Source organism: Corvus kubaryi, unplaced genomic scaffold, assembly GCF_017639235.1.
Source record: "Corvus kubaryi isolate FWS band 111438036 unplaced genomic scaffold, C.kubaryi_AGA036_p1.0 37142, whole genome shotgun sequence".
Classification (NCBI taxonomy): Eukaryota; Metazoa; Chordata; class Aves; order Passeriformes; family Corvidae; genus Corvus; species Corvus kubaryi.
In genome coordinates this window covers 464200-490933 of record NW_024581036.1, presented here as the reverse complement: position 1 = coordinate 490933, position 26734 = coordinate 464200, and the positions used below count along the sequence as shown (strand labels likewise).

Below are 26734 nucleotides of genomic sequence, written 5' to 3'. Positions count from 1 at the left end.
TGATGCATGTTTAAATTACTTTTTTTTTGTCTTCTTCCTAACAAAAGAATTACTGTGGCTGTTTTAAACCAGCAGATAGATAATATAATGGAAAGTACTGAATGCTTAGGGAAAGCGTATGAGAACAGAGAGAACTTACAGAGGTCCTGATCATGGCACTCCAGGCTCAGAGATGCCAGGGAGTGAATGGTCTGACCCTGTGCCTTCAGCAGGTGCCAGTGCCCATGAATTTGTCTCTGCTTTCTTTTATGTAAGTTTTTCACCTTCACAGAGTCCTCTGCTACTGAGTTCTGCAGATCAGCTGCATCTGTTCCCATAAAGATGCCTCCTGCTAGGCAGAAAATAGCCTGAGGCTAGTGTCACTGGTAGATCCCGTGAAAATCCTGACTGAAAGCAGGGAGAGCTGCCCAGTCATTTATGATAATGCCAGTTCCTAAATTTGGCCTTAAGACTCAAGCTTTAGCTTTTTTTCCTATAATGGGAAGATGTTGTGATTTCCACAGCAAGAATGAACTCTGAAATTAATGCCTGAGAAGGTGAAAGGAACAAAAATGAACTCTAGAACGAGGTGAAATATGGTGTCAGATCAGAATCCTCTCTGTTTCTGCATCTGCCAACAAGTTTCTGTGCAACCCTGATGTGCCCATCTGAATAGAAGATAGAAATGTTACTATTGACCAAGAAATGGCACAGCTCCCAGCATGTGGGCACAGGCTGCCTGACACACTTTGATGTCTTTAGCCTCACAGCAGCTTTGGAGGACAAGATGGTGGCTCAATGCCCCTTGCTTCTAGCCTCGCATCTTAGTACTGAGCTGTTCTGCTGTGCCTCTCCAGCCAGTCATCTCCTACAGCACTAGTGTGGCATTGATTCATAGATGTCTGAAAGTGTTTATTAAGAGCAGAGTGAAGATGCTTTAGAAGAAAGGCATGCTTGCCTGTTGGGCAGCAGCAGCTTGAATACCTCACTGCTGCAGTTATATTTGATGGTGCCTGTACTTTTCTTCAGGAAAGCTGCCAAACGGCATTTTATTCCTACCTCGGAGCTCTATGCAATGAAAAAAAAGTGAATTTCCACGCTTTTTTTGGCCACAAAAGTGCCTGCAGGTCTTTACACAGCTTTACCAGGCTGGGATCAAAGCCTGACTCAGACCAAAAAGCGCCATTGGGACTGATGTTGTTTGTGCTTAAAAGTCAGGGCTTTATCAAGTGGCTCAGACTAGGGTGAAGGTTGCCACCATCCAGCCAATTTCTCCAGAACCAAATGACAGAATTACAGTCTGATCCTCAGCCCAGGGTCCCTAGAAGGGGCACCTTTCTCCTAAATATTTATGTTAATAGAGGGTTTTCATTAATTCCTTGTCATGACTCCTCTTTAGCCTCCAAGCCAGGTGTGGCAGCCCTAGGACCAGCTGTGGTTTTATCAGGATTTTGCCCCAATTTGAGTGTTAGAAAAACTTACCCAGATATATTTCTTTAATCTTGCTGATGCTTCTCCACTTTTCTTTCTGCAGCAAATGGACGGCCACGAATTTCCGGCCATGCAGATAATTTTTCTAGGTTTGTTTCTCAGTCACAGTGATTGTAGACCTGTTGTCCTAACCTTGCTGGCAGATTTTGAGTCCTTTTGACATTGATCTGAAGCCCACTGAAGGCCGTAGAGGATCTCCCAAGCTTCAAAGTCTGAACTACCACATTTCTGCAGGATAGCTTGCCTTTGCCACATCATTTGGACTGCCCATCTGTTGCTTAGCTACAAGACTAATAATAAGAGCCCAAATGATAGCAGAGTGGGCACTGAAGCATTTCAAATATGACAAGACCCAAAGGATGTTCATCAGTGTATGTGCAGGAATATTACACATCCTGAATTCTGAGGTTTTAGTGACCATGACTGTTAGCTTTTAGCTTACACAGCTCTGGTTGCTACCAGCCTGGCTTTTGCTGGATCTGGCTTGTTTGCAAGCTGTGACCAGAGGCACTGATTTTAAGGAAGGTGTGTGCTTGGGGAGAAATTGCTAAATGAAGGTCCTTGAAAGAGGGAAATAGCACAGGAGGGGAGCTCCTTGGGGGTTTCTGTAAGGGAAAACTGTGATTGTCAGAGTTAAATCCTAGTTGCTGGAGTCAGGTTATGCAATGCAGTATCAATGTGAACTGCAGAACTAGCCATAGCTGCTACGTATTATTACTGATCTGTGTCCACAGCAGCAATACCTTTCAGCTCTTCCCTGACAGTTTGTGTAAGGGATTTACTTTATAACTTCACAAACTGGGATTGCATTTTTGCAGCCTCATGAAAATGAGTGACACCAATTGCCCAGGACACATCTTTGGTTTCCACAGCAGCTACATGTGAAAGACATGTAGCAACATTAATTAACAGTCTGGAGGTGAGTGCTCAGCTCAACAGCTGAATTTAGTAACAGTTCATCTGAATGCAATAGAAGGTTTCTCCAAACCTCCAGCAGCATCTAGTAGGACTCATGCTTCAGCTTTGTGGTGACTGTGGCTGGGGCTTGTATGGAGAGGTAGCCTGGGAAAAGATTTTCTTGAGGTTCAGCTGCCTTCAGTGTGAGTTAGCAACAGGAAACAGAGATAAGAGCCATCAGCTGGACAGTGCTGGACCATCACCAGAGCAAGGTCCCAAGGAGAGGCTGGAATGGCTTTGTGCTTAAGAGCTTCCTTGGAGCAACTGGTTGTGTTGGTCTGTAGCTCGAAAGCAAACAAGTTCCTGCCTACACCTCCAGTGTGATGCCAGACCAAGGGGACCTGTGGGAAGGGCAAGGATTGCAGTTTTGGTTTTCTTTTCATCTTGTCTCCGAAGATTGCTCTTGGTGTTTGCATTCCAGATGTGAGCTTGAGGAGACACCATAGCTGACCATGAAGGGGTCAACACTTTTCCCCATGTTTTAAGACACAGAAATGACATGAACAAAACCTGATCAGTTAAGAGGAGAGGAGCTCACTATAAAATACTGTGTGCTGGATTTCTGGTTCATATATGGTGACACAGTGCTACTGGGAAAACGTGCACCAAGGGTGATTTCACATTGTTATAATTTTTTATTAGCAGCTTAAGCATATATGTAAGTAGTGAGGAACAAATCCCTCCTGTGAAAGTGTTAGTGCTTTTTGACCCCTAAACTCAAAAACAAGAAAAACTCTTGGTGAAATACATGGTGATGTGATCCCTTTAGAACATCAGGGCAAAACCCCAAAACTCGTAATCAAGTGGGACAACGTTGTGTTGTTGCCTAATAAGATACTGCATTAATGTATGGAAATTCAGCTCATGGGGACTTGTGCCATATATGTGCAATTTATGGAGTTGTTCTAACGTCAAGAAAAGAGTCAGAGTTTGGAACACTGCCCAGGTTTTTTACTCGCTTTCCTGTATACTCACTTGCCTGTCACTTCTAAACCTGTTTTGCCTCTCACTTAGCAGTGGAGTTGTGCCCAGGTAAAGGCATTACTTGACCACCAGCTAAATATTCGTTTCATAATGCATATCCATTGCTTGGTCCCAGGGTATCACTCAAAGCAAATTATTCTGCTCTGTTATGTTGTCTGTTGATCACTCCTTTTTGCCTTTTATCCTTGTTGTGCTTTTTCCTGTCTTGCAGAAAGCCAAGGTGCCAGGCCATTAGGAAACTGAATTATTAAAACTTTGTATTGATTTTTCTTGACCATATCGCTGATGGTATCATGCAAGGACCTTGCCTTGAGCTATGTAGAAAGGATTTTGCTACACACTTGACAGCTCTCCTCATTCCTTTTCTTCATTACCTTCCATCTCTTTCCTACCCCATCATTTCCAAGAGGAGGAGGTTCTGAAAACCATTATGTGGAGTCATTTCATTTCACTGTCAGGCTCCCTTTGCTAGCAGCCACACAAATGATGAGATTTTTCTTTCTTTTCACTCTGGAGGTACACAAACCGATCAGCCCATTTGCTAAAGGCTGCGGAACAACATGGTATCCATGGCAACACACCAGCCTGCGCAAGCATCTGCAGACGTTTCAAAAATCAGAAATACCAAGCGATGACAAGGAGTTGCTTCATACAATGGGTGTTTATAGGTGTCACAACCATCTGAAATACTTCCTTCTCCACCCATCAGCTCCTTGATTATAATGTGCTTTACATTTTTCTTGCAGCTCTTTTGTCAGAATCCAAGATTCAAGGCTGAAGTAATCCTTCTTTCAATATTTATTTGGTTTGAGTTTTTTTTCATTTAGATCACTGGCTGAGGTACCTTATGGGAATGAGCACCCCAAGCATCACTGTTAACCTTCCTATGTGAAATGAGTTGGAGTACAGGCTTTTCAAATGATAAAATCCACAGATGTAATTGAAAAATAAGTGGTCTATGTCAATCCAACTAACAGAAGTAGTTGTGTGAGTGCTAGGCTGAGTGGTGAATTGACCCATCATGTTGCATGAATTACTGGTTACCTATAGTGATGACGGATTTAATAAGATCAATCAACCATTTTTGGGAAATATTTTTATTTAAGTTTATCCACCTGCTGGCATGGCAGAGACTATGCTACTGTGTCTACAGCCACTGGTCTTCACAGAACCTGTGGGTTGTTCAGATCTACTTTAAGGAGGTAACATTCAAGTGCTCAGGCTGCATTGCAGCTGAGCTAATTGCAGAACATGTATCAGTTCACCAGACCAAGCATTTACCTGCAAAAACATCTGTAATTCAGAACGGGTAACTCATGGGCACTGACACTTAGAGTTTCATGCTAGTGCTGACCCTGGCTAAGGAGCAGTTTTATAACATAAGAAACCAACAGGCAGTCTTCAGGCATTAAGGACCACCTTCTTCAACTCAGGAAAGTATTGCTGCCCCATTAAGATGTGGTGGATGTGCTTATCCATCAGACTAGGGCCATTCTCAAACCTAGACTGGACAACTGTGTTTGTTGCTTGCACAAAGGCTGAGTACAAGGCCGAGTTTGAAGTTTGGTAATGGGAAAGAGCCCAAGTACATACATGCTTAACCTCCAGCCACAGTTATGGTGGGAAAATAGCCCCTCATTCTGTCTGTAATGACTTAAGACGTAACATCAGTATTTTATTCATAGAAAAGCGAAAAGAAATGCAAAGCCCAAACACAAGATGAATTATGTTGCCCCATATTGTGGTGTTAACTTGATTAGGCTAACCTGTTTTCAACTGATAATTTAAGCTTTAGGCTTGGAAAATGCAGTAACATTTACATGTTTGGATGTAACAAGAGGATCATATTAAAAAGCCTTACTAAAATTCCACTTTAATAAAACAAGGTTATCAGTGCATCAGAGCACTGATGAGCTTCCATGTGCAAGCATGCAAGCATCTCACAGATTATTTCTAAGGTCTTTAATCCTCAGTAGCTACTGTTGGAACAATTCAGACTTTCCCTTATGTTGTGGTTTGATATTGGTTTAAATATCAGGTACTCACAAAAATCGTAACGAAGGCTGCCTGAGTTAAGGATTAGAAGAAAATACTCTAAGGGCAAAACAGGCTCAAACTTAAAGGTATAAAGTAAATTTATTATTAACAGAGTCAGAGGAGGGTAATGAGGAATAAAATAAGGCTTTAAAACACCTTTTTCCTCCCCAGCCCCTCCCTCCTTCCCACTGACAGCACACGGAGACAGGGCGTGAGGGTTTTGGTCAGTTCTTTGCTTGAAATCTTTCTTCAGTTCGCTTAGGAACAGGAGGCTTTCTTCTGCTATACTGTGGGGTACTTCCCACGGAATATAGTTCTCCGTGAACCTCTCCAGCATGGTTCTAATTTCAGGAGCACCAGTCCCGCCCGACCTGCTGGAACGTGAGTCCCTCCCACGGGCAAAACCGTCTTCCCGAAACTGCATGGCGTGGTTCATTTAGTCCATGGGGTGGAGTTTTTTAAGGATAAGCTGATCTAGTTTGGAAGCAAGGGCCCTCTATCTCTAGAAGCAAGGGCCCTCTCTCTCTGTTCAGATCTTTCACTGGATTACAGCTTTTTTAGCATTTACCCACTCCGGCATGAGCACTTTTCCCGCAAGCTATGAGCGGATCTCTGCATCCCCCATGGACTTCATGGATTATAGGGAAATAGTTTGTTTTATTATAGTCCTCACCCCAGTTTGCAGAGAAATCTTGACTCTGATGCTTGGAGCACCTCCTCCCCCTCTTCCTTTCCACTGACCTTGGTGTCACCATATTGTTTTTCTCCACATGTCCTCACTTCCTCCTCTTTCTCCGACTAAGAAGAAAAAACCTGCTGTTCCTAAGTACCATTGCCAACAAATTCCACCAGTTCAAAGATTTCTGCAGGATTTCGCAACACGAAGAAGTTGATCTCAACTAGGTTCTATGTGGAGGAATTGCTCGCCATGTTTTCGTCACTGGCCACATGGCCCCCGCCACAACTGTGCTGGTGGTTGCAGCCACCACAGCACTGGCACCATTCAATGCCTCTCTTCACGTGCGGCGCCAAAAAGGAGAAGCCGCTGCTGCCGTCCATGCCCTTCTGCCTGCAGTATGGCTGGATAAAGTGGCCAAACAGGCAAAGTTCACTGTGGGGCAGGCCGTGCCGAGATTGAGGCGGCCGCGGCTGCTGCTGAGATACTCCCAGCCGCAGCACCTCACCACCCCTGGTTTTGATTTCCTTCTTAAATGTGTCATCACAGAGGCGTTACCAACTTCTCTAATTGGGCCAGCAGCATGTCCATCTTCAGAGCCATCAGAGATTGGCTCTGTTGGACACAGTGGAAGTTTCGAGCAGCTTCTCACAGAAGCCGCCTCTGTGGCTTCCCCCCCACCAAAAAACCAGGCTGTATTAAACCAACACACCCTAGAACAGGAAATTAAATCTCAGAAATACTATATTCCTCGTATTCTGACCATTTGACTATTCAGTAACTTACGCATCATATTTATTTTGAAAAGCAAATTTTTCATGTAGTTTAGCTAGAGATTCAATGTGCAAAGAGATTTCACTACATAAAACTTACTGTGTGTTCTGTTTATCTTCTGTTTGTCCTATAAGTAGGCAGAAGGTTTTAATTTTTTTTCATTAGAAGACCAGGTAAGGCTGAACGGTGCATTAGTTTTATTCCCACAAGTCTCAAGATAGACAAAGAAGGCAATGCTTGTAGTAGCGAGAAGCTAGAGATGGCAAAACAAATAACCCAACCTGAAAATTCCTCGCAATCATCATCCTTTAACTAGAAAATGTCAAGAGCAACAAAACTTATTTTCCTAGAGAGTTTGGGTTTTTTCTTCTTGTTCAGATGGAAATTTAATAGACGAACTGCTGTTCTGTGCCCCAGAAAATGGGTTAAAGCAGTGAAAGTTGGTTTAGGTTAAGAACTTTCTACAGCTGGATTGTGCAGGGATCAGTACTCTCCTCACTTCATTTTGAATACATTTACAAAACATCCTGTGAGATGTCACAGCAAATCTGACATCAAGCTTTCTTCTCTTCCACGGAGGAATCAGCCCCATAACCAAAATGTCACAAAGTTTCAAGAGCTGAGAGGAAAAAGTAGCTGGGCTAGGTAAACGACAGGGGAAGAAGCTCTGCACATAACCATGAACTCTGTAAGGGACCAATACAGTCCATTTTTCACATTGGTTCATTGTCTGGGGCCTCTTTCCTTTCAATCCCAGCAGTAAGAAATGAAGGTGTCTGCTGTAGTGCATTCTTTACTGCAATTCTAATCTCCTTGCAGCCCCAGGAGCTAGTGGCCCAAGTATCTTGTACCCTCTGTCTGCTTTCAAATTATTCTACTTCTAATGCACAGACTGGCTTTTGACATCAAAAGCATTAACCAAATTAGACTGTAGCTCCCTGAAGCTAATTCTTCCATCATAATTCACATGCGTACTTAGAGTCTCTTGGACAAAAAGACCAAAGATAACTAAATCTAAAAAGGCAGCATTGCTCTTGTACAAGTTCTTCCACTGGGCCAGACCTCACCTTTGCTTAAAGCTTTCCTGTAGCAATCTGAGACATTTACATTTACAAACACATAGTATCTCAAAATAATCTTCGAATGGTAAATGTAATCAAATGGGAGACAGGCAGAAAAAGGAAGGCTTTTACACGGAAATGTTACCATATGAGCTGATGAGATACAGTTGATTTTCTTGTCAGAATCAGAAAAAAAATTGAGCATAGTTTGTGATGCAAAGCCAGGGATAAGTCCATGCTATTATCAGTGGAAGCTTTTCTTTTGCTTAGCCGTTGATAAGCATTTGAAGGAGCTCTCCAGCTCGCTTTTTCCCCCACAATTGCCTCTGTTGGGCACTAGAGGGACCCTAGTCTTCCAACCCATGAAAACATCCCAGCAATGCCGAGGCGGGAGCCCTGCCTTTCCCGGTCACCTTAACCTAGGTGTTTCCAAGGAGAAAGGTGGGAAAAAACTGCTCAACGTGCCCACAGACTGCAAATACGCCATTGAGAGTAATGTGCAAGGGGACCGTAGCCATACTTCTTTGTTTCATTAACCTCACTGGTGCTCGCAGCTCTTCCCATCATCAATAAATAAAAGCTGACTTTGTCTTGACTGCTCTGTTTGCTCAGCTAATGTTGTGACATTGGCGCCAAGGCTTGAGTCATTGTGTTTTTGAGAAATTAAATGTTTCCTTCCCCAGTCTGAAGTGATGCCAAATACCTAAGTTGCCACTACTGCATCCCAATAAACTCTCAGGAGAGCAGTGGAGAATTGTTACTTATCTATGTAGTAAGAGACAAAGTATTAACACAAATTCCTTTTAAAACAGCATTTCCCAGACATGGTTTCAAATGAATCTGTTCTAAAGACAGCTATAGACAATGTAATTCCTTTTTCTTTTAGTAGGCAGGCAAAAAATCTGCTGTATTTGACTTATCAGACTTCCATACAGACATCCATAATTCAGTATCTCAAAGCTTTACTTAAAAGGTCATGGTTTATGAGGTGATACAAAAATTCTTTTTTCCTTTGTACAAAAAATCTTTTCCCACTATCGCCTAGTGGAGTGATGCTTTCTGATCTCTGCATGCATATTTATAATAAAAATATGTGCATGCATTTTAATATCTCTAACATGAATTAAAATATTTTTTTCTGTCTTAAAACATCTAGTGTCAACACTGCTGCTGAATATTTAATATGAAGTATAATGTAATTTAACTAGATAATTATCTTGGGGAAAATGGTGACTGCCATTTTTTTCTGTGCTTATTTTTCATCATCTTTGATGATTGTTTAAAGGAAAGATGCAACTGAATGACTAACTTCCAAGACTCACCTTCTCTTTCTCTCTGCAGGCTGCTGCTGAAAAGAGGCGGGCTGCTGCCGTACTGCATCTGAGCTAGAGGCAAGGATTCTTTGTCACACATGGAATATTCTGAGCATGTCTCTGGTTAGTTACACCACCCCTCTGATCTCTAGGAATGTTTATGGACAGTGCACAGTGTATTGTATGTGTCTTTCCATTAAGACATCTTTTCATCTCTTCCATGATACCCGTTGCAGTATTTGATTCCAATGAAAGTATAAGCTGTCCTTCCCCCCCCCCCCCTTTTTTTTTTAAATATTGTAAGCTTTAAATTAATCTAATTTCCATTTGGATGAAGTTTAACTTTTTCTCCTTGATGAAGTCAGCTGCTCATTTCCTCACAGGGCTGCTTCTGATCAGGCTTTATGTTAAGCCTGCATTCACATTATCTAGGTGGTGACAGGAAGGACAAAGTTCTTGTACTTGTGGGGAGAAATCCATCAAGGTCTTTGCATGGATGCCTAGGCCTCCAAGGAGAGGCACAGAAAGAAAACAGCAGAGAGAAAGGCACTGCTGGTCTTCAGGGTACTGCGGATACTGGTGCACATTCCTTATGTCCTGAACCAGTGTCTTTCCTCCTGGCAGCCTGGGAGAAAGACTGACTGCAGCAAATCCATTTCTTCTGAAAGCATCTCCTCTGGAAGGATGTACATCACTGATGGTGAGTAACGAGCAGGGAACATGATGCCTTTGTCATTTTGGCAAAATCCTGCTCCCTTTGCATGGCACTGATTTACAGGTGAAATGTGAGAAAACAGCAGTGGTGGGAAGTTCTCTCGAACAGCTTGAGGAGGGCTCAGGAAAGGTACCAGAAGAAATGTTTGTAGTCTTCACTCTTTTCAAATGAAAATTTCCTGATTTACAAATACACAAAAATACTTAACAAAGTAATTTGGCCTTCCCAAGTCACTTCATTAACAGTGAATGGAATATATGTAAAAGTTAATGTGGAATATATGTAGCAGTTGCTGAGGGATGGCCATTTCTTTATGAAGAAACAGAAGCAAGGGTGGGACCTAGGCTTTCCTGAACTGCATTTTGACCACTCAGTCTAAGACACAAATTACAGATGTGAAATCTTCTAGATAACGTGCTAAAGCCCATGAAGAAAACAAGTATTCCTGAAAATCACGCTTGAAATCAAGCTGGGTACCTAAAATTAGTTTGGAAAAAATATAGATAACTTGCTCACAGTGATGCAGTAAAATGCAACCAAACTGAAATTAACATTTAAAGTTATTCCAGTGCAGTATGGATAACAGTGTGCAATCTAGGCCCCCAAATATAAAGAAAAATAAAGATATTTATCTTTACTGAATCAAAATGTAGGACCTTCAAAACATTATTAGAGGCTAATACATACATGACATACTCAGAAGTTTTGGTTATGATTCTGACAGACTGACTTTTGCACATGAATTCTTAACAAATTAAAATTTGCTTAGGAAATAGAAGAGGTAAGAAAGCAGCATTTTACTCTTTCATCTCCAGCACAGGTTGATTGAAATGACATTGTTCTGGCCATAACAGGTGAGATGAGCTGATCCTGTAGCCCTACCACACCAGCGATATTGCAGGAGGAATGACTTTGGAGTATAGCAACTGTAATGGACATCCGGAGAGGGACAGTTCAGTTCGAGAATGCGGTGACAAAATAATAGGACATCTTTTATTGCCGGATTCCAGGAAATGGCTGGAAAGCCCGGCCCTATGAAAGAAGTGTGGAAGTGAGCAGGAGCGCGGTGTCTGAGGGTGTTGTAAACGCGTTTTTTCACCGATCTCACTATTATTTGCTCTCTTTCTCCAGAGGAAAAAGAGGAATGAGACTGAGCTGGACTTGCAGCGTTGGAAGACCCAAATGAAATCAGGTGACGGGCTTTCGGGAAGGTGTTCTACCAGGAGCAGGGCAGGGCCAGACACGGTGACACGGCTCAGCTGGAGGCTGGGCGCGGGCTGGGTATCCCGGAGCGTCGGTGTCTCTGCAATGCAGGGGCCGGGGCGGGGCGGGGTGGGGCGGGGCGGCAGCGATGGGCCGCTCCTCCACCTCCTCAGGCGCGGAGGCCCTGCGGGAGCGGCGGCGGGGCCGGGGCGGGGCCGGGGGCGGGTCTCGGGGGCTCGCGGCGTGCAGGCGGCCGCGTCCCGGCGACAGCCCCGAGAGTGGTGGGGCGGGTCGGGTTGAGCCGGGTACGACGCGTCCTTTGGGTCCCCGTCGCTGCCGGCAGCCGCCGTGACGCTCAGGTAAGGACCGTGCCGAGCCCCGTCGGAGAAGGACGAGGAGGACGGACAGACGGGCGGGGCGGGGGCGCGGGGCCGACGCCGCTCCGGAATGCAGGGAAGTGGGGGGCAGCCGCGCGCGCTTCCCGCCTTACGGCCGTCGCGAGCCCTTTTCTGGGGGCTTGTGCCGGCCGGGTCTCGCGGGTGCTCCCTCCCTCCCTCCGTCCTTCGGTCTCGGTCCTTCTTTGGTCCCTTCATTCCCGGACCCAGACCGGAGTCCTCCACGGGTCGTCCCCCCCCGACCTCCCGGAGGTAAAAGTGGAGTGGGACGGTCCCCGGTAACGCCCGTTTTACCTTCATCGGGGCTGCTGCCTCTGAGGTCTCTAAGAATCTCCAGGCTGTAAACCCCTTTGGAGGATGTGAACCTCTGTCCTCTCCTGCCCCCACCCTTAAGCTTTTCTAAGGGGATCTGCGCGGCTGAACAAAGAACGTTGTGTGAGGCGAGGGGGTGCGAGGGCTGTAAGCGCTGTTAATTTGCATCGGGGAGGGGAAAAAAAAAACCCACCTAAAAAAATGATTCCCTGTATTGCATGGATCAGGGAGGAAACAGCCGTGCACGGGAGCCCAGCGGCGAACAAAGCCTTTTTATGTAAGAGAAAATGATGTAAAATGTGCCTGGCTCGGATGGCTGCAGGTAGGAGCCGTAGGCGTGTGCCGCGCTGCGCTGCCATGGTGCTGCACCGACCCACCAAATAAACCGTGCTCGCCTTCATCTGTCCTGTACTCATTCGAGACACTCCGACCTGCCCTTTGGATAAGATGTGCTTCATGGAACACCTTCGGGAAAGAAGGGGGTGTGCCCCACGCCGGGAGAGTTGATCTCCGTGTGGAAGATACTGACATGGTTAATTTCCCTGGGCTCAGCAGGAACTTTCAATTTTCCTTTGAATAAAAATATTCTCTTGTGTTTTTGGTGATTTTCATGTAGGGTTCTTCCTGAGACAGAGTAGTAGGTTTTCACTTGTAAGTGAGCATTAACATAGAGTCATGCAGTAGAATGGGATGTATGCACACGTATGTTGTAAGTCTTACTTATTCTAGGTTTCTAGCATACATTTTTGTAATCTATCGTGTCTCTGTGGTCATGTCAATAAATCATACTCCGTCCTTTCTCAAAAAATCACTTGCTGTCCAGCATTTGTGCTGCTTGTTGTTCAGAAAACCTGTCCCTTTTGTTTTCAGACGGGTTCTTCCATATGAGATTGAATCACGTATCTTTTTGGTTCTGTTTCTTCCCATTTGCTCTACAAACCTTTGCTTTTCTTTCCATGAAAGAACCTGTTTCTTTTCACCTTCGCTGGTTTGGACTAGCAGGGATGTCTAGACTACAGATCTCATAGGGGATAGACCCAAGAAGAGGCTCAGCTGCAGAATGTATTTATTTTCTATAGCTTCTTTCACTTCCCACCTGACTGGATGGTGTAATCACAGCATCTCAGCCCATGCCTGGGAAGAGAATGTGCTGAGAGGGCATGACATAGTGAAGTTGCCCCTGCATTACGTCATAGATCACGAAGAATTGATTTCACGAACAGTGAAAGAATGGGCTATTTCCATGAGTGTGCTACAAACTCTCTTCAGTTAGCGTAAAGGCAGTCCAGTTAAGTTTGTGGGTGGTTGTTCATTTCTGCAGCTGATATTCTGAAAGTGTGATATGTGTAACGGAGCCCAAACTCACCCCTGTAGCACCTAGGACTGGGAAACACCAAATTCCTCACTGCATATTTAATTTGCAAGACACTCAGCAGTGGGCAAGACCCCAGTCTTAAGGTGGTACCAGTTTCCTGGAGCTCAGGCATTTGCAGGTGAGCTAAAGTAACACACTGAAAATAACCCAAATGGCTTAGTGAGGCTATTCTGCATGGAAATAAAACACAAAGGTGTGCCCTGGCACAGGGCTCTGAGAAGAGGGGTGGTCTCAGCAGTGGAGCATGGTGCCATAAATTCTATCTCTTCTCATCTTTTCTTATCTCATCAAGGGACAGGATTTGGTTAATGGAACTTTTCAATTTGTTGCACCCATATTGCACATTGCCTGTGGGTGTTTGAGAGAAGCCAAAGAGCTGTCATCCTGAGAATTAAAAGTTGCTGTTCTGTGGAGAGTTTTAGCACACTGGAGGGCAGATCATTGTGCTTATAATGCAGTTTGTTACATAAAGCAGCATTTGCAGCCTTGATTTAGAGGTCTGATGTGATTGTTACAGTATGTTATGCCATACCCACTTTAATATGTTTGGATAATACAGAAACAGTTGTAATTTAATGACCCCTGAGGTGCTGTGCCAAGGCAGGAGTGACCTGATCACAACAGTCCCTAAATGAATTGTTGCAGTCTGTGGGCTAAGAATTGCCTTGTTGCTAGATGTTTTTTTCCAGAAGCATACCTTTCGCTTTCAGTTTGTGTCATGCTCCTTTCTGTACAAGTTACCCTTTGCTAAACCACATACCTGGATTCACAGAGGAAACATTTGCTATGTGTGCTGACACCAGAGTGGGCTCTGGCCCCCTCTAGCTCTGGCACTGTGCTCACTTAACAACTGTAGAAGTTGCTAGAAATATCTAACCACAGAAACGAGTGAGGCCCATTGCAGATTCTGCTGGGCTGTTTCAGCTTCACCCCCCAGTGTGGCATGTCATGCACGTGTTGGAGACAGGTTTGTTTTCTTAATGGGGTTGGAAGAGGAAGAAGTCAAAAAGAATTTAGGTTGTGAGGACTTCATGATGGTGGCTTTGCGAAAGTCACCTCTTGATTACTAATGTGTCTGCAAAGGCACGAGGTACTGACAGAGCTTGTAACACATCTGCAGCATATGTAAGATCTGAAATCTGATCTGCCATGGTGGGACAAATTATAATCAGCTTAAGAAAGGAAAACAAAAGTTCTGCTGGTGCCTAAAGCCTGAGTTCCCTACAGATCTTTTGCCTATAGTGTGGGCAGTGGCTGTGCTGAGAACTGATCTGGTAAAACTTCTGTCTCTCAGTCAAAGGAAAAAAACCCCACCCCTTGGCATTATTTGGGTTCCAGAAGAGGCATTTCTGGCTGCAGGACACTTGAAGCTGAACTGAAGCCTTAACTAGGAAGGGATTAGGGAGTGTTGCACTTAACATGCACAAAAATAATGACCAGAAATTTGGAAAGGTGTAATAGGGGTCCTAAGGCTAGGTGACTTCCCAGGGTCCTTTCTAAACTGAATTATCTGATTAGATATTTTGGGTTTTGTACTATCTTAGTCCATATGTGCACTTGATGAAGAAATAAAAGTATGCATGTGCTGATATATAGAATTGTTCCTTAAGACCCAAGGGTGCTTGTTTTGGTCCATCTGTATTTATTCAGTTCAAACACATGCTTAATTGCATGTGAAAGTCAGCTGTAAGCATGCTTAAAAGTTAAGCGTGTTTTTACAGAAAAGGGAATGTTTTTTCTGAAAAGAGAAAGAGGATAAATTCACGGTACGTGGGCTCAGTGTTGTAAACCCCTTGATGATATTTAGAGATACCAAGTACCTCCAGAGAAAACATGGAAATGTGCAGTGTTCTCTGGTATCACTACATGGCTTATCTCTTCCCAAACACACATGCACACACTAAGGCTGAGTGTGGGTGAGTCTTGACATATTTAGGGCTGGTTCTTTTTCTTCAATCCTTCTGCTTCATGTACAGGTGTGCTTATTAGCAACGGTTCTGTACTGCATCTCAGTTAATAAGAAAAAACAGGATGAGACTGATTTCCACAGGGTGGAGCTGATTTAGAGGATTGGTGCTGGAAAACAGAGGTGGTTTAAACTGCCTGCCGAAGTCGAAAAAGTTTTATTTCATGGGAAGGTTTAATCACAGGTTATGCTACTAAACTATATGAGGCTGTTTTAGAAGGACGTTCAAAGTGACATTTGTAATTGCTTTCTAGGTATTGGAGGAAAGAACTGATGTATCCATGGGGTTAATTTGGACTGTTGTGGCCACATGGGTTACTGTACTAGCTGTTAAGAGGATTTGAGATCTTGACTGACCCATTTTACTTTAACACTAATTGTTTGCTGTTGTATTAAGGAGAAAAGATGAGCTAATCCTTATGGTTTTACACTCAGTGCTGCTTTTCCCTACAGCAGTCTCGCAGATGAAACTGATCTTTGTTCTTTTGTCTTGATTGGGGAGGTGGCAGAAAGGGATAACAGACATCAGCTTCAGAGTGTTAGTGTTTGTACTCAGTAACCTGTATCTTTGTTAGGGTGCCAGTTTGAAAGGAATTATGGTGAAAAGGTGTGGCTTTGGCAATCTCAATGATATAAAAATTTAGCTATTCTCTTTATTTTCTGAAGTCTGTGAGACAGGTTAGTGCTGGTTGAAAGGCTTGACCAATGCTATGGTATGCTGTTTCTCTTTTAGCATTTTTAAAGTACATGTTTTTCTAACTTTCTGTGATGTACTGAGACTATTTATTACACCACAGAAACTATTCATTTATTTTAGCACATGGTGCTTTCAGATAAAATATATATGTGGTTCATGTAGTATAAGGGAGATAATGGCCTTATTACAACCAGCAGTGTTAAGTCGAGAAAATCAGAATACTGTGATGAGTTCATTGAATCACCTGACTTGCATCATCTGGACAGAGACAATGCCATTTGCAGATCTGTTTTCTGTTTATTAAAAATCTGGGGTACTTTTCACCGTCAGGGAAATAATCAGTTTATACCTGAGAATTCTTAAGTTACGGATTTGTAGGTAGAATTAAGGTCCTCTAGCAAATTTTTCTCCTTCATTTAGAATTGGCACTCATAGGTATGAGGACCTGAGGAATATTTCTTTTCTTGTGTCAAGCCTCCAGCAAGAAGTAAGAAGATTTCTTTCTTTTAGTACTTCTTGTAGCTGTAAGGCAGTTAGATTGCAGTAGCTTCCAGTGAGTTGAGTCTATGAAAGTTACTTTTCTCTCTGTGAAACTTGTCATTTTATTCCCTGAGAGAGTTTTAAACTAAATTTCGATAGCTATTTGCAAAATTAGTTGTATTTAAAGCATATGCAACCTCTGGATAAACAATACAAAACCCCCCAAAGAAACCAAACCCAGCAGTCCAATCATGTCAGCTAACTTGGCAGCATTTAATTATAGGATCTATTGATTCAATTAACCCTATGTGTTCACTTTTTCTTTTTTTCTGGAGAGAATGATAGGGGCTGGTTACTGGTTTAGAACTAGGAACTGTCAGTTCTATTTTTAGGAACATAGATTATCTCTTAGAACAGCTGCTTGGCTATATAAAACTTGCCACTTTTCCTGAGGTTCTGATCTTGGATGAACAAAGCTAGGAAATGTCTCAAAATAAAAACATATTATGAAGGTTCTGAACACCATTTGGGACATGCTTTTGAAACCTCCTGCCTTGGTCCAGGCAGATGCCTGGACTTGATCCAGAGATTAATAGTAGAAAATGCTGTAGACATTCAGAAGTGGCCTGTGTGCTTCACTGCTGGGCCAGAATCCTGTATCTGCTGGCTGTGAGCAAAGATGGATTGGCCTTCTTCCACCTCTCAACCATGGTATTGTCCAGGCTGTGCCCAGAGGAGCCTCATGTGAGTTTGAGGTACAGCTCAGTTTCTCTCTTTTTGTTCTCCTCACTTTGTGTAGAAGGTATCTGAATAGCTTGTGCAGCAAGTGCAATTGGAAGGTGCCAGACAATTAGTGCAAGGACATTCTTATGTCTGGGAAGGCTCAGAGTCTGAGGGACTGTGAAGAAACCATTTTTTCTATGTCTGCTGTGAAATGGGCTGAAAGTGTGTGTTCAAAACCCTTTGACTTTAAGGAGGGTTCAAGTGTGGATTGGAATTATGGTTAGCTGGAAATCTGGTCAGCTTGTTTAGCTAACCAAGTCTTCACGTGCCAACTTACTCTGTTTTCCATAGCAGCCCTTCTGTGACCACCAGGTCTAAGCAGAAAGATCTGATCCCCTCATGGGGACTTTAGCCAGACCCAAGGCTGTGCCAGTTCCTACTGCTAACACTTGATAATGTTAACATGCTTTTACTGTCTCCTGGCTGATTGTTGGACAAAGAGACCCCACAGTCTTTTAATGCTCCTGCCTGATTCTTGCCGCTGCTTCCATGTGATGTGGTAAGGTGTGCCTGGGCATCCCTTCCTCTTCTGACCACGTGGTATCACTCAGACAGCAAAGCTTCTCCTTTTGTTTGATGTACTGTGACTGTGGCTTGACGAACAGCAGCTGTATGTTCGTGTGCAGGGTGACTGCTGCTGATAAATCCCTGGCTACTGGTGCCTGATGTGCTTTCAGGTGTTGGGCTGCTCCTCATGCAGGCTGTGTTACAGGGTGTGCTGGGCAGGCAGGCTGCCCTGCCTGTTTGCAGCAAGACTCTAGTCATGCGTGTAGGCATTTGTCTGCTTCCCTTGAGTATGCTGAAACTAATACTAGCTTTTATTTCCCTCAGCAATTAGAAGATTGTTCAAGGAGGCTGAGAAAAAAACCCCAAGGGCTCAAAAAGGAGACATGCAGGGATGGAGCTGGATGATTTGCAAAGGAGAATGAGAACAGACCTTGCTCAAGTGGTCTGGATGGTCAGTAATTCATAGCCCATCCTTCTTGTCAACCTATAGCTTGGGGTGGGAGGGCATCAGAGATAAAGGCAGATGTGATGGCCCTAAGCTGTTTGGATACCCTATCCTCCTTCAGTGCTCTCCTGCCCATGTATTACAAAATACTAGTGCAGGGAGGTAGCCACAAGAATGGGAGGGAGATTTCTGAAATAAGAGTGTCAGGTCCTCCAGATTTGTATTAGAGTTCTTAATTTGCACTGATTCAGTAAAGGCAGTGTTAGGGCCAAGGATTGCTCTTGACAGGCTGTCAGCATACTCAGAACACACGTGGAGGTCAGTGCCAGGAGCCCAGGGCAGACCTAGGTAGTCACGGTTGTGGCTAAGTGTGTCTAGAAGGATGTGCCCATCCTCTGTCTTCTGCAACATGATTGATTTGATGTCCTATAAAGAAAATCTCTCCCAGGAAAATGATGAAGAAACATATAAATCAGGCGGAAGGAAACTGTGTATTTCTTTTGTTTTAGGGAGATAAAATATATGTATTTCTTGAAGCAGTAAAAGGAAAGTTGGCAAATTTGTGAGAGAGTTGTCTTGGTTTGAAAGACAGGTGTCTGCCAAGGAAGGCTGGGACCTCCCTTGGAATAGAAAGTGTGACCCCCTTCCCTCCAAATTTTTGTAACTTTGAAATTACAGGGCTTTCAGCCAAAGATATGGGAAAAGGAGTAACAGTTCTTTACTAGTATGTGTGTGTGTGTATATATATGTATGTATATGTATATAAGTATATATGTGTGTGTATGGATGTATAACAAGGCAGACAAACAACCACAACGGCAGCGACAACAAACAAACCCACAAACCCAGTGCCAGCCTCTCTCAGCTGTCAGGCACCTTCCCCTTGGGTGCAGTTCTGGTCACAGCCGGTGGGGGCGCTGGTGGCTCCCGGCCGGGCGGGAGGGGGTGCAATGGTTCCCCCGTGCCTGCAGGGGGCGCTGTGGCACGAGCGCCTCTCTCATCATGTGGGTGATGGCGGGCGAGCCGGCAGGAGGGATGGAAAAGGGGCTCCCTTTACAAACCCACAGGGGCAGCCGATCTCGATGCCCCTCAGGATGGCAGAATGGGCTGTAGCGGGAACCTTGGAGCAGCAGCTGGAACGGCAGAGGCGGACACACCCCAGAGTGGCAAACAAAATGTAGCAGAAAACTCCTCAGCCACAGCAGCAGCCGCAGGGTATCCCAGCAGGCACAGGATGCTGGGTTAAAGTGTAACAAAGAAGCCCCAAGGCAGAGGCAGAAAACAGAGGAGCTGGGCAGTGGCAGCCGGGCTTCTCCGTAGCAGCTGCAGCACGCAGCTGGGAGACACACCCTTTGGGAACGGGAAAGGGGTTGGGGATCAAGGTCCCAAGTTTTTCCCCTGAGGCACCCAAGTAGATGGTGAGGGTCCTTTCCAGTGTGATCGGGTGTTACTAAGGTCCCAGTTCACTGGCTGCTCTTAGGAGCAGAGGCTCACCCACGGTAAAGAAGAAGCAGTGCTGGGCTGGACTCTGCGGTGGCAGTGAATTCTTCCTGAGGTAGCAGCAACTCGACCATTCCGTCTGCTCCGAGAACGAGAGAGGAGCCGAGCCCAGCCCTTGACCTCCCAGCCAAAATTTCGCTGTATCTCTGCCTTTCCCAAGAGAAAAATGCCCCAGCTACGAGAGCAGCCATCTGCACCCTTCCCCCCACCTTGGCCACTTCTTTTGCCTCTTAAGTACCGGTTGTTACCAGCTCTTAGGCAACAAATGGGACAAAATTCCCTGAGAGAAATAAAGAAAAAAGAAACAATCCTAACCTCCCACAGAGTAATAAAAAAAAAAAAAAAAGAAAAGAAAAGCAAACAAACCCCTGTGTGTGTAGGGGGAATGCTTAATAGCCTGATTCATTCCGAAGAGCAAAGGATAGAGTGTGGTAAATAAGAGCTTTCATTCCATGCTGTTCTATAAAGTTAAGCTTTTCAGGCTGTAGAGAGCTGGTTGTGCTTCTCAATAAAACTTAGCAGAATATTGAATAAGCATTTCTTATTACCCAGTGCTGTCTGTTACAGCATATAATAAATTTGTCTAAACTTTTAATAAAAGGCATTTTGTATTCTTGCAAATTAATATATATAATTTTATACTCCACAGTTTGCCAGAATTAGCAGCAGTGATTTATAGATAATACTTAAGGTCTTTTAGTTTAGATAATTTTTAATGATGTGCTACTAGAGTTGCTTAAAACATTAGCAGTATTTTGAATGCAGTATTAAAAATTCTTCTAAATGTACCTTTCAATATGAATAGTTGAGGACATTTTTTGTGGAATGCATTTGGAAAAAAAAAAAGTCAAACTGCATGCACTTAGAATGACCTCTAATACTCTTCTCTGAGCAAAAAAACATGAATTCACGTAGGCTTTTTTTCCCCTTCAGTTGTTTTGGTCCACTGTACACTTGCAGCATCACTCTTAGCAATAAATGGAATTAATAATTTGTTGCAAAGCTTTAATTGATAGTTACAGGCACTTGGAAGTTAGAAACACAATTCTCATTTTACCATATTTATGATATTGATACTTTAGATGCTGGAATGTGTGTTTATTTAGATAGTAATGGTATCAGGATGCCAGCACTGACCTGCATCATTACCTGTAATTACCAATAGGCACATTCAATTACCATAGGCACAGTCAATAAGGCCTTTCCCACCAGCCACCCTGCAGACCATGAGTCTGTTTAGAGACTGACCTTTGGGTGGGTGCTGACTTGTGAAAGTGCTGCCAGTGTTGCTCGATGTACACTGAGTAGCTATAATTATGGGGACTTCTGTCCTTTGATTCATCTGGACCAAGTTGTCTTTGAACCCTGTATTGTAAGCTCAGGCTTTTTGACACTTCCAGTAAGTAAGCAGTATCTGCTGAAACAATGCCCTTATTCAATGCTTTGAAATCTTTGATTCTACTTTTTGTTTTTTAGCACAAATGGGATTTGTACACTGCTATTTATGAGATAGTCGTCCTTGACTATAATTAATTTATTTTTAAAAAGATGCTGACAACGACAATATTTAATTGGTGGAAGGCATGTACCTCTCTGAACCAGCAGACAAAAGTGCTGTTTTAAGGCAGTTACTCTTTTTTTTGTGTGGGGTCATGAATTTTCTGTTTTATTCCAGTGATGGGGACAAAGCAACTTGGTGAATGTGCAAGCTGTACTTAAAGTAACTTGTTTACACTTCGAATTAAGTATTTTAGGACTGAATTCTTCTACCACCTATTACAAGCAGGAGGAGGGAATAAATTCTTGGAAAAAATATTGGGCAAAACTAATGTATTCCATACTTCAGGACATGAAGCCATGTTTACTACTGCGGTCAGAAAGAAGTACTTCCTTGCAGACATTGTATTGCAGATTTGGGATTATGGGGCGTTACTCTGAAATACCTCCGTGGTCGGCACCAGGTGATTTGCCCTTACTGCTCTGCCAAACTCATGTGAATTTAAATACTGAAGTTTCAGTTACTTGGAACATTTGAGTTGTTTTTGTTTCTAGTTTGTTTTATATACTGATAGAAGCTGTAAATTTTTTTTTCTGAGCAGGACAGAATTTTCTTCTGCATTTTAAGTTATTGCAAGATCAGTCTCAATGACACTGCTTATTCCAGTGTGCAGCTGAATAACTGATTTGTCTTAATCCTGGACTGGGAGAGAGAATGAATATTTTACCTGTACTGTGTGTTTGTTTTCTGTAGCAATGTTTTGGTGTCTTTTTATTGTTTGCCTAAAGGAGAGGGAAGGTAAGTGAAAAATGAGCTTTCCTCCAGTGAGAAAGTGATCTGTGGGCACACTAAAAAGGCAGCAAAAAAGAGGTCAGAGACATGTATATTTTCACTATGAAAAACTAGCTGTGGGAACTTGTTTCAGCTGTTAGAGGTAGGTTTCAGAGCTGACAGGTCAGTAGGAATAGAATTTGCCTGTTCCAGCAGCTATTGAACAACAGATAAAAAAGAAGTGGCTATCTCCTTATATTCACCTCTTTTCCCTATCCAAGCACAACTTAATTTTCTTCAGGATTCTGTTCCTCTCATGACTTTGCAGTTGGAAAATCTGGTATATTTATCTGCCCTACTGCTCTTACCTGCAGGCAAAGCTTGATCTAGATTGAAGTGTAATCCTCCTAGATTAATAAAGAAGCCCTTCCCCATGTCTGTGTCACTAAGCAGATGAGTAGCTCTTTGAAGAATGTTTTGAAGCTTGTGAAAATAATTTCTAGCAGAAACTTGCATTTAAAAAGATATTAAATATACAGATAGTAAAATGAACAAGCAAGTGTGCCTCAAGAAAAAAAGGTACTACATCTCTAGTCACTTGTTAATATTTCCCTTTCCGTGATGGATTTACTTCATAGCTGAACTTGAAAATCCTTCACAACTGGCACTGATGCTGGACAATTTCCTTTCCCAACTGTGGAAGGTATGTTTTCAGCTTTATACCGGCTAGCGCTTGTATTTCAATGCCTTAGAAAGCCTCGAGCAGCCTTGAGAGGTAGCACGGGCGATCTAGCACTTTAGTAGCTCTAGAATCGGTACCTGAATCAGCTGCAGAGCAAATACCATCAGCAGAAGCAAAGAGGGAGAAATATAGCTCCCTGCTTGCTCAATTTCCTGCAGTTGGAAGCTTTCAAATGAGACAGACAACAAGAGATGTTCACAGGAAGATAGCTGAGCTGAGAGAGAGCGGAGCCTCCCCTTGAGCATCTTTTATTCGGAGAAGGGGAAAGGGGAGGACTGGGGGCGGACCCGGGGTGACCGGCCAATCAGACACTGCTAAAGAGCTTGAGTTACATTTGGTTTTTTTGCCCTCGCTTAGAACAAAGGAGCTCAGAGCACATGGGCAGGAGCACGTGTCTTTGGGAGGGGAGGCTCAGAGCAGGCAGCAACACCCAAGGTAGGTCTGGCTGCATTTATCTCTTTCAGTTTGTTACCTTTCAGATTAATCACTCATTTTGTATTGAAACATAGCCCTGGGCAGAGCTCCACATAACTACAAAACCTGCTGTATAGATGAAACCATGGAAAAAGAACATGTGATATTCTTCTGGATTTTGTTTTGAAATGAGATGTTGCTTGTTTTCTGAGGAGCTTGGGATTATGGGCAAGACAACTGAGATGAACAGTGCATATGAGCTTGGTGGGGCTCTGGGATAGTGGTGAGAGGCTCTGGCATGTCCATCGCAGGTGCACTGTTGATTTTGGCTTTAGCTTGTCCTTTTTGCTTAGATCTTGATCCACAGTAGAACCAGAAAAGGTCTTCTTCGCTTGGAAATTATTTGTGTTGCAATTTTCTGGGCAAATTTTAGCATTCCCTTTGCAAAATGATCCTCTCTGTATCTACCAATAGATTGATCAGGGCCTGTCATATCCCCATAGGCAGTGAAGGCCTAGTGTGCCTATAGACTGTGCCAAGGGCGGGAGCTTGGGTGGGTCGGACGGTCGGGACGGACGGAGACGAGAGATCTCTGAAGTCAGATCTTGGAACATGCGGTTTATTGCAAAGGGCGTGGGTATTGGGGCACTGCTTAGAGCTGCCAGCTGCAGCTCGGAGCAGGCCCAAGAGAGCAAGAGAGTAAGCGGGTAAGTAAAGAGAGAGAGAGAGAGAGAGGAATGAGAGTGAAGAAGTAGTAGTGAGAGTGTCTGAAGTCCTGGTTACAATACAATAAATCATCTTCTATACTGAATATTCTAATTGTCACTAACCAATCTAATACAAGATACAAATCCTATAGCATTTACATACAGCCTATAAGAGTTCTTATATTACCATAAAGTGTTACATCATAACTTCTAAAAACTACTCTTTGGACCCCTTCTGCTGAGCTAGTAGGGTCTGCTCTGATCCTTGGACCTGCCTGCAAGCAGAGGGTATTGTTCAATCAAGAGGGGATTACCTTCAGTCGGCCATACCATTGTTTTCCGGTTGTTCAGTAACTAAGACTTGGTGGCTTTCATTTCGATGTCACTTATAGTTTTCATATTCCCAAAATCTTTTGTCAGGCAATATATTTATAAGGCTTTCCTGTTTCATCTTCCCCAACACCAAGGACTGCTGGGGCAGTGGCTCTTCAGGGTACTTGGGTGCCCAGGACCAGCAAAGCAGATTCCTGGCTGCTGGGCAGAGTAGGCCTTTTTGCCAGTGTGTCTCTGAACAGCAGCTGTTTCCAGTTTGTAACCTGCTAATTCCCAAGCACAGCAGGAGCATCCTGACTCTCTAGAGTTCCCCAGCACAGACCCCTTTTCCATACACTGGAAGGAGTCATGAGGGCTTTTGTCTTTGCTGTAAAAATGAGTTTTCCCTGTCATGTTCGAGAAATACACAATTTTTCTATGCATGTCCACTGACCCTGGTACCCATACATAACCAGTCTGAAACATTCACGAGAACTGACTACTGCAAGTACCCAAGTAAATGTTTTCTGGCTTTAGCCTGAAATGTGAGAAGCTTTATGCAAACTAAATCTTAGCACGATAGTGGGAACCAGGAGAAGCCTTCCTGTTCAGTAGTCTGGGATGTGGTCTCTTGGCAGCCAGGGCTTATCCTAGCTGGTTCTGTGGGGGTCTTGTGCCTGTTTGCTCCCATGATGCCTGGTCCTTGCCTGACCTTGTGGGAAGCTGGCTCAGTAAATTGAGCTGGGGCAATGCTAGTGCATTTAATGCTATTAAATGACTTAATTTCTACCAGTCCAGCTCTCTAAATTGTTCTAGAGCACTGATGAAGGGGAGGGGCAGGAATGTGTGTCTGGGAGCTGGAAAGCTTTTACTTGTCTTAAAGACAAGGATTTTAAGGAAGTTAAATGCTCCATTTTGAAAATAACGTTCACAGGATCAAACCACACTGATAGGTTGCATTGCTCCCTGAAAGAAATCAAATTACAGTGGTTGTCAGTCTTGCTTAGTACATTTTAAACCACCTGCTTTCTATATAAATGGTACTATTATTAAAACTACTCTTACCTTGGAATTTAATTTTTTTTAAATTGTGAAGGACACAAAGCATAGGGTCACAGTGAAAATTTTGCACTTCCTGTTAACAGTCAGAAATAGTCTTGGCACAGGCTTTTGGTGATAGTCACAGGGAGATACGTATGGTAATAAACAGCCCTTCTGGGCTTTCTGCTGTGGGCTCTGAACTTTGCTGTGCTGCAGCTGACTAGCTTGCAATAAAGCCCTTGTGTGTGTCTTTAATGAAGGACTTTCCTGAGGTAGAAATTGCCTTCCTTGGAATTAGGGGAGGAGGAGTGATGTGTATTGTGAGGAAAAGCTAAGCCAGGAAACACCTGGCAACCAGATGGCCCTTAGCATGCTGCATTGTACCCACACCTTCATTAAGCATTATTTTGTCTGTCTCTGGGTAATAGATTTAGAGGTTTGGGGTCACAAAGAATTAGAAAATTGTAGCCAGTTGCAATTAAACATGAGTTATTTTTAGAGGACAAAGAACTGAGCTGAAAACTGAATTAGAGCTACTTGAAATGTTAGGGCTCAAATACTGGGGTGGTATTTTCTAGGTGACCAACAAAGTAGCCCATGCACTCCAGTCAGAGGCACAAAGCCACCCAGGGTGGTGGCAGGTGGGCTAGAGATGGCAGAGCTGTGAGCAATGGCAGTAATGTGGAACTGACATTATTTTACTTCCTGAGGGCAGCTGGCATTATGTACTTCCCTCTGAATATTCATGTGTTCAACAGATAAGGGTTATTTAGACTATTAGTAGAACTGTGTGGTTTGCACTGTGATTTGTATAAGCCTGGCTCAGTATATTACACTTATGTTTTACCTACATTTAATTTTGTTCTGTGTTTCCCCATCAAAGTGCCTGTAGTCCAAAAAGGGCAGGCTCAAGGTTTTTAAGTTTTCAGGTGAGTTGTGAGAATATTATAGGCAAATAGAGATCTGGGCAGAACAGTACATAACATTTTTTGTGTTGTTGACCAATTGGCAGCCGTTGGTGGCATGTGGGTGGTCAGGAATTCAGGCTGACCCTGTGTGGTTGCACAGAAGTGAGCAAGAAGAAACTGGTCTCCCTCCTACATCCTCAATACTCGTCTGCTTTCTCCAGCAGGTAAAAGAGGTGTGGCAGTACTGAGGTGTGTGGGTATGTTTTGGCTGTCTCACAGCTGCATTGGGAGATGCCTTTTCTTGAGGGAGCTGCTCTGTGAATCAGTGGCTCAGATCTCCTGGTTCTTGCTGAATCCAGGACTGATTGATACCACCTTGTAGTGCTTACCTGCTCATTGCCATGCCTTGAAAGGTCTTTAGCTACCTTGGGAGAATAATACATGCCAAAGAGACTTTGCTAGTCCAGGGGCTGTGTAAATGCAGAATGCCGTCCTTACAAACACTTTGGAGCATCTTCAGGAAGCTTGAATTGGTTGTTAATTACTTTCATTCTCATGATGTTGACGAAATAATAAGAGCATTGCTGGCTTTAATCCTGTATATTCTTTTGAGCAGCTTCATTGCAGAGAGTGTATCTTGTCAATTTCATATTAAAATGTTGGTAAGCACAACTTGAAAACACTTACAATT

The 26734-nt window shown here is 43.6% G+C and overlaps 1 protein-coding gene across 43 annotated transcripts in view; it reads left to right on the top strand.

Annotated features, from left to right (window-relative positions):
- Positions 1-11466: 11466 nt before the first annotated feature.
- The window catches only part of MAP2 (microtubule associated protein 2), a 245487-nt gene continuing 230219 nt past the window's right edge, over positions 11467-26734 (top strand). For 35 of the 43 annotated variants that reach the window (XM_042021393.1, XM_042021398.1, XM_042021397.1 and 32 more), the window contains exon 1: positions 11467-11549. Coding sequence is in view for 5 of the 43 variants with exons in the window: in XM_042021411.1 (XP_041877345.1) it covers positions 18097-18156 (60 nt within the window). In the remaining 38 variants the exon portion in view is untranslated. Of the gene's footprint in view, positions 11550-18081; positions 18157-26734 lie in introns of those variants that run through there. The other 8 variants (XM_042021411.1, XM_042021389.1, XM_042021410.1 and 5 more) reach the window with 2 other exon arrangements.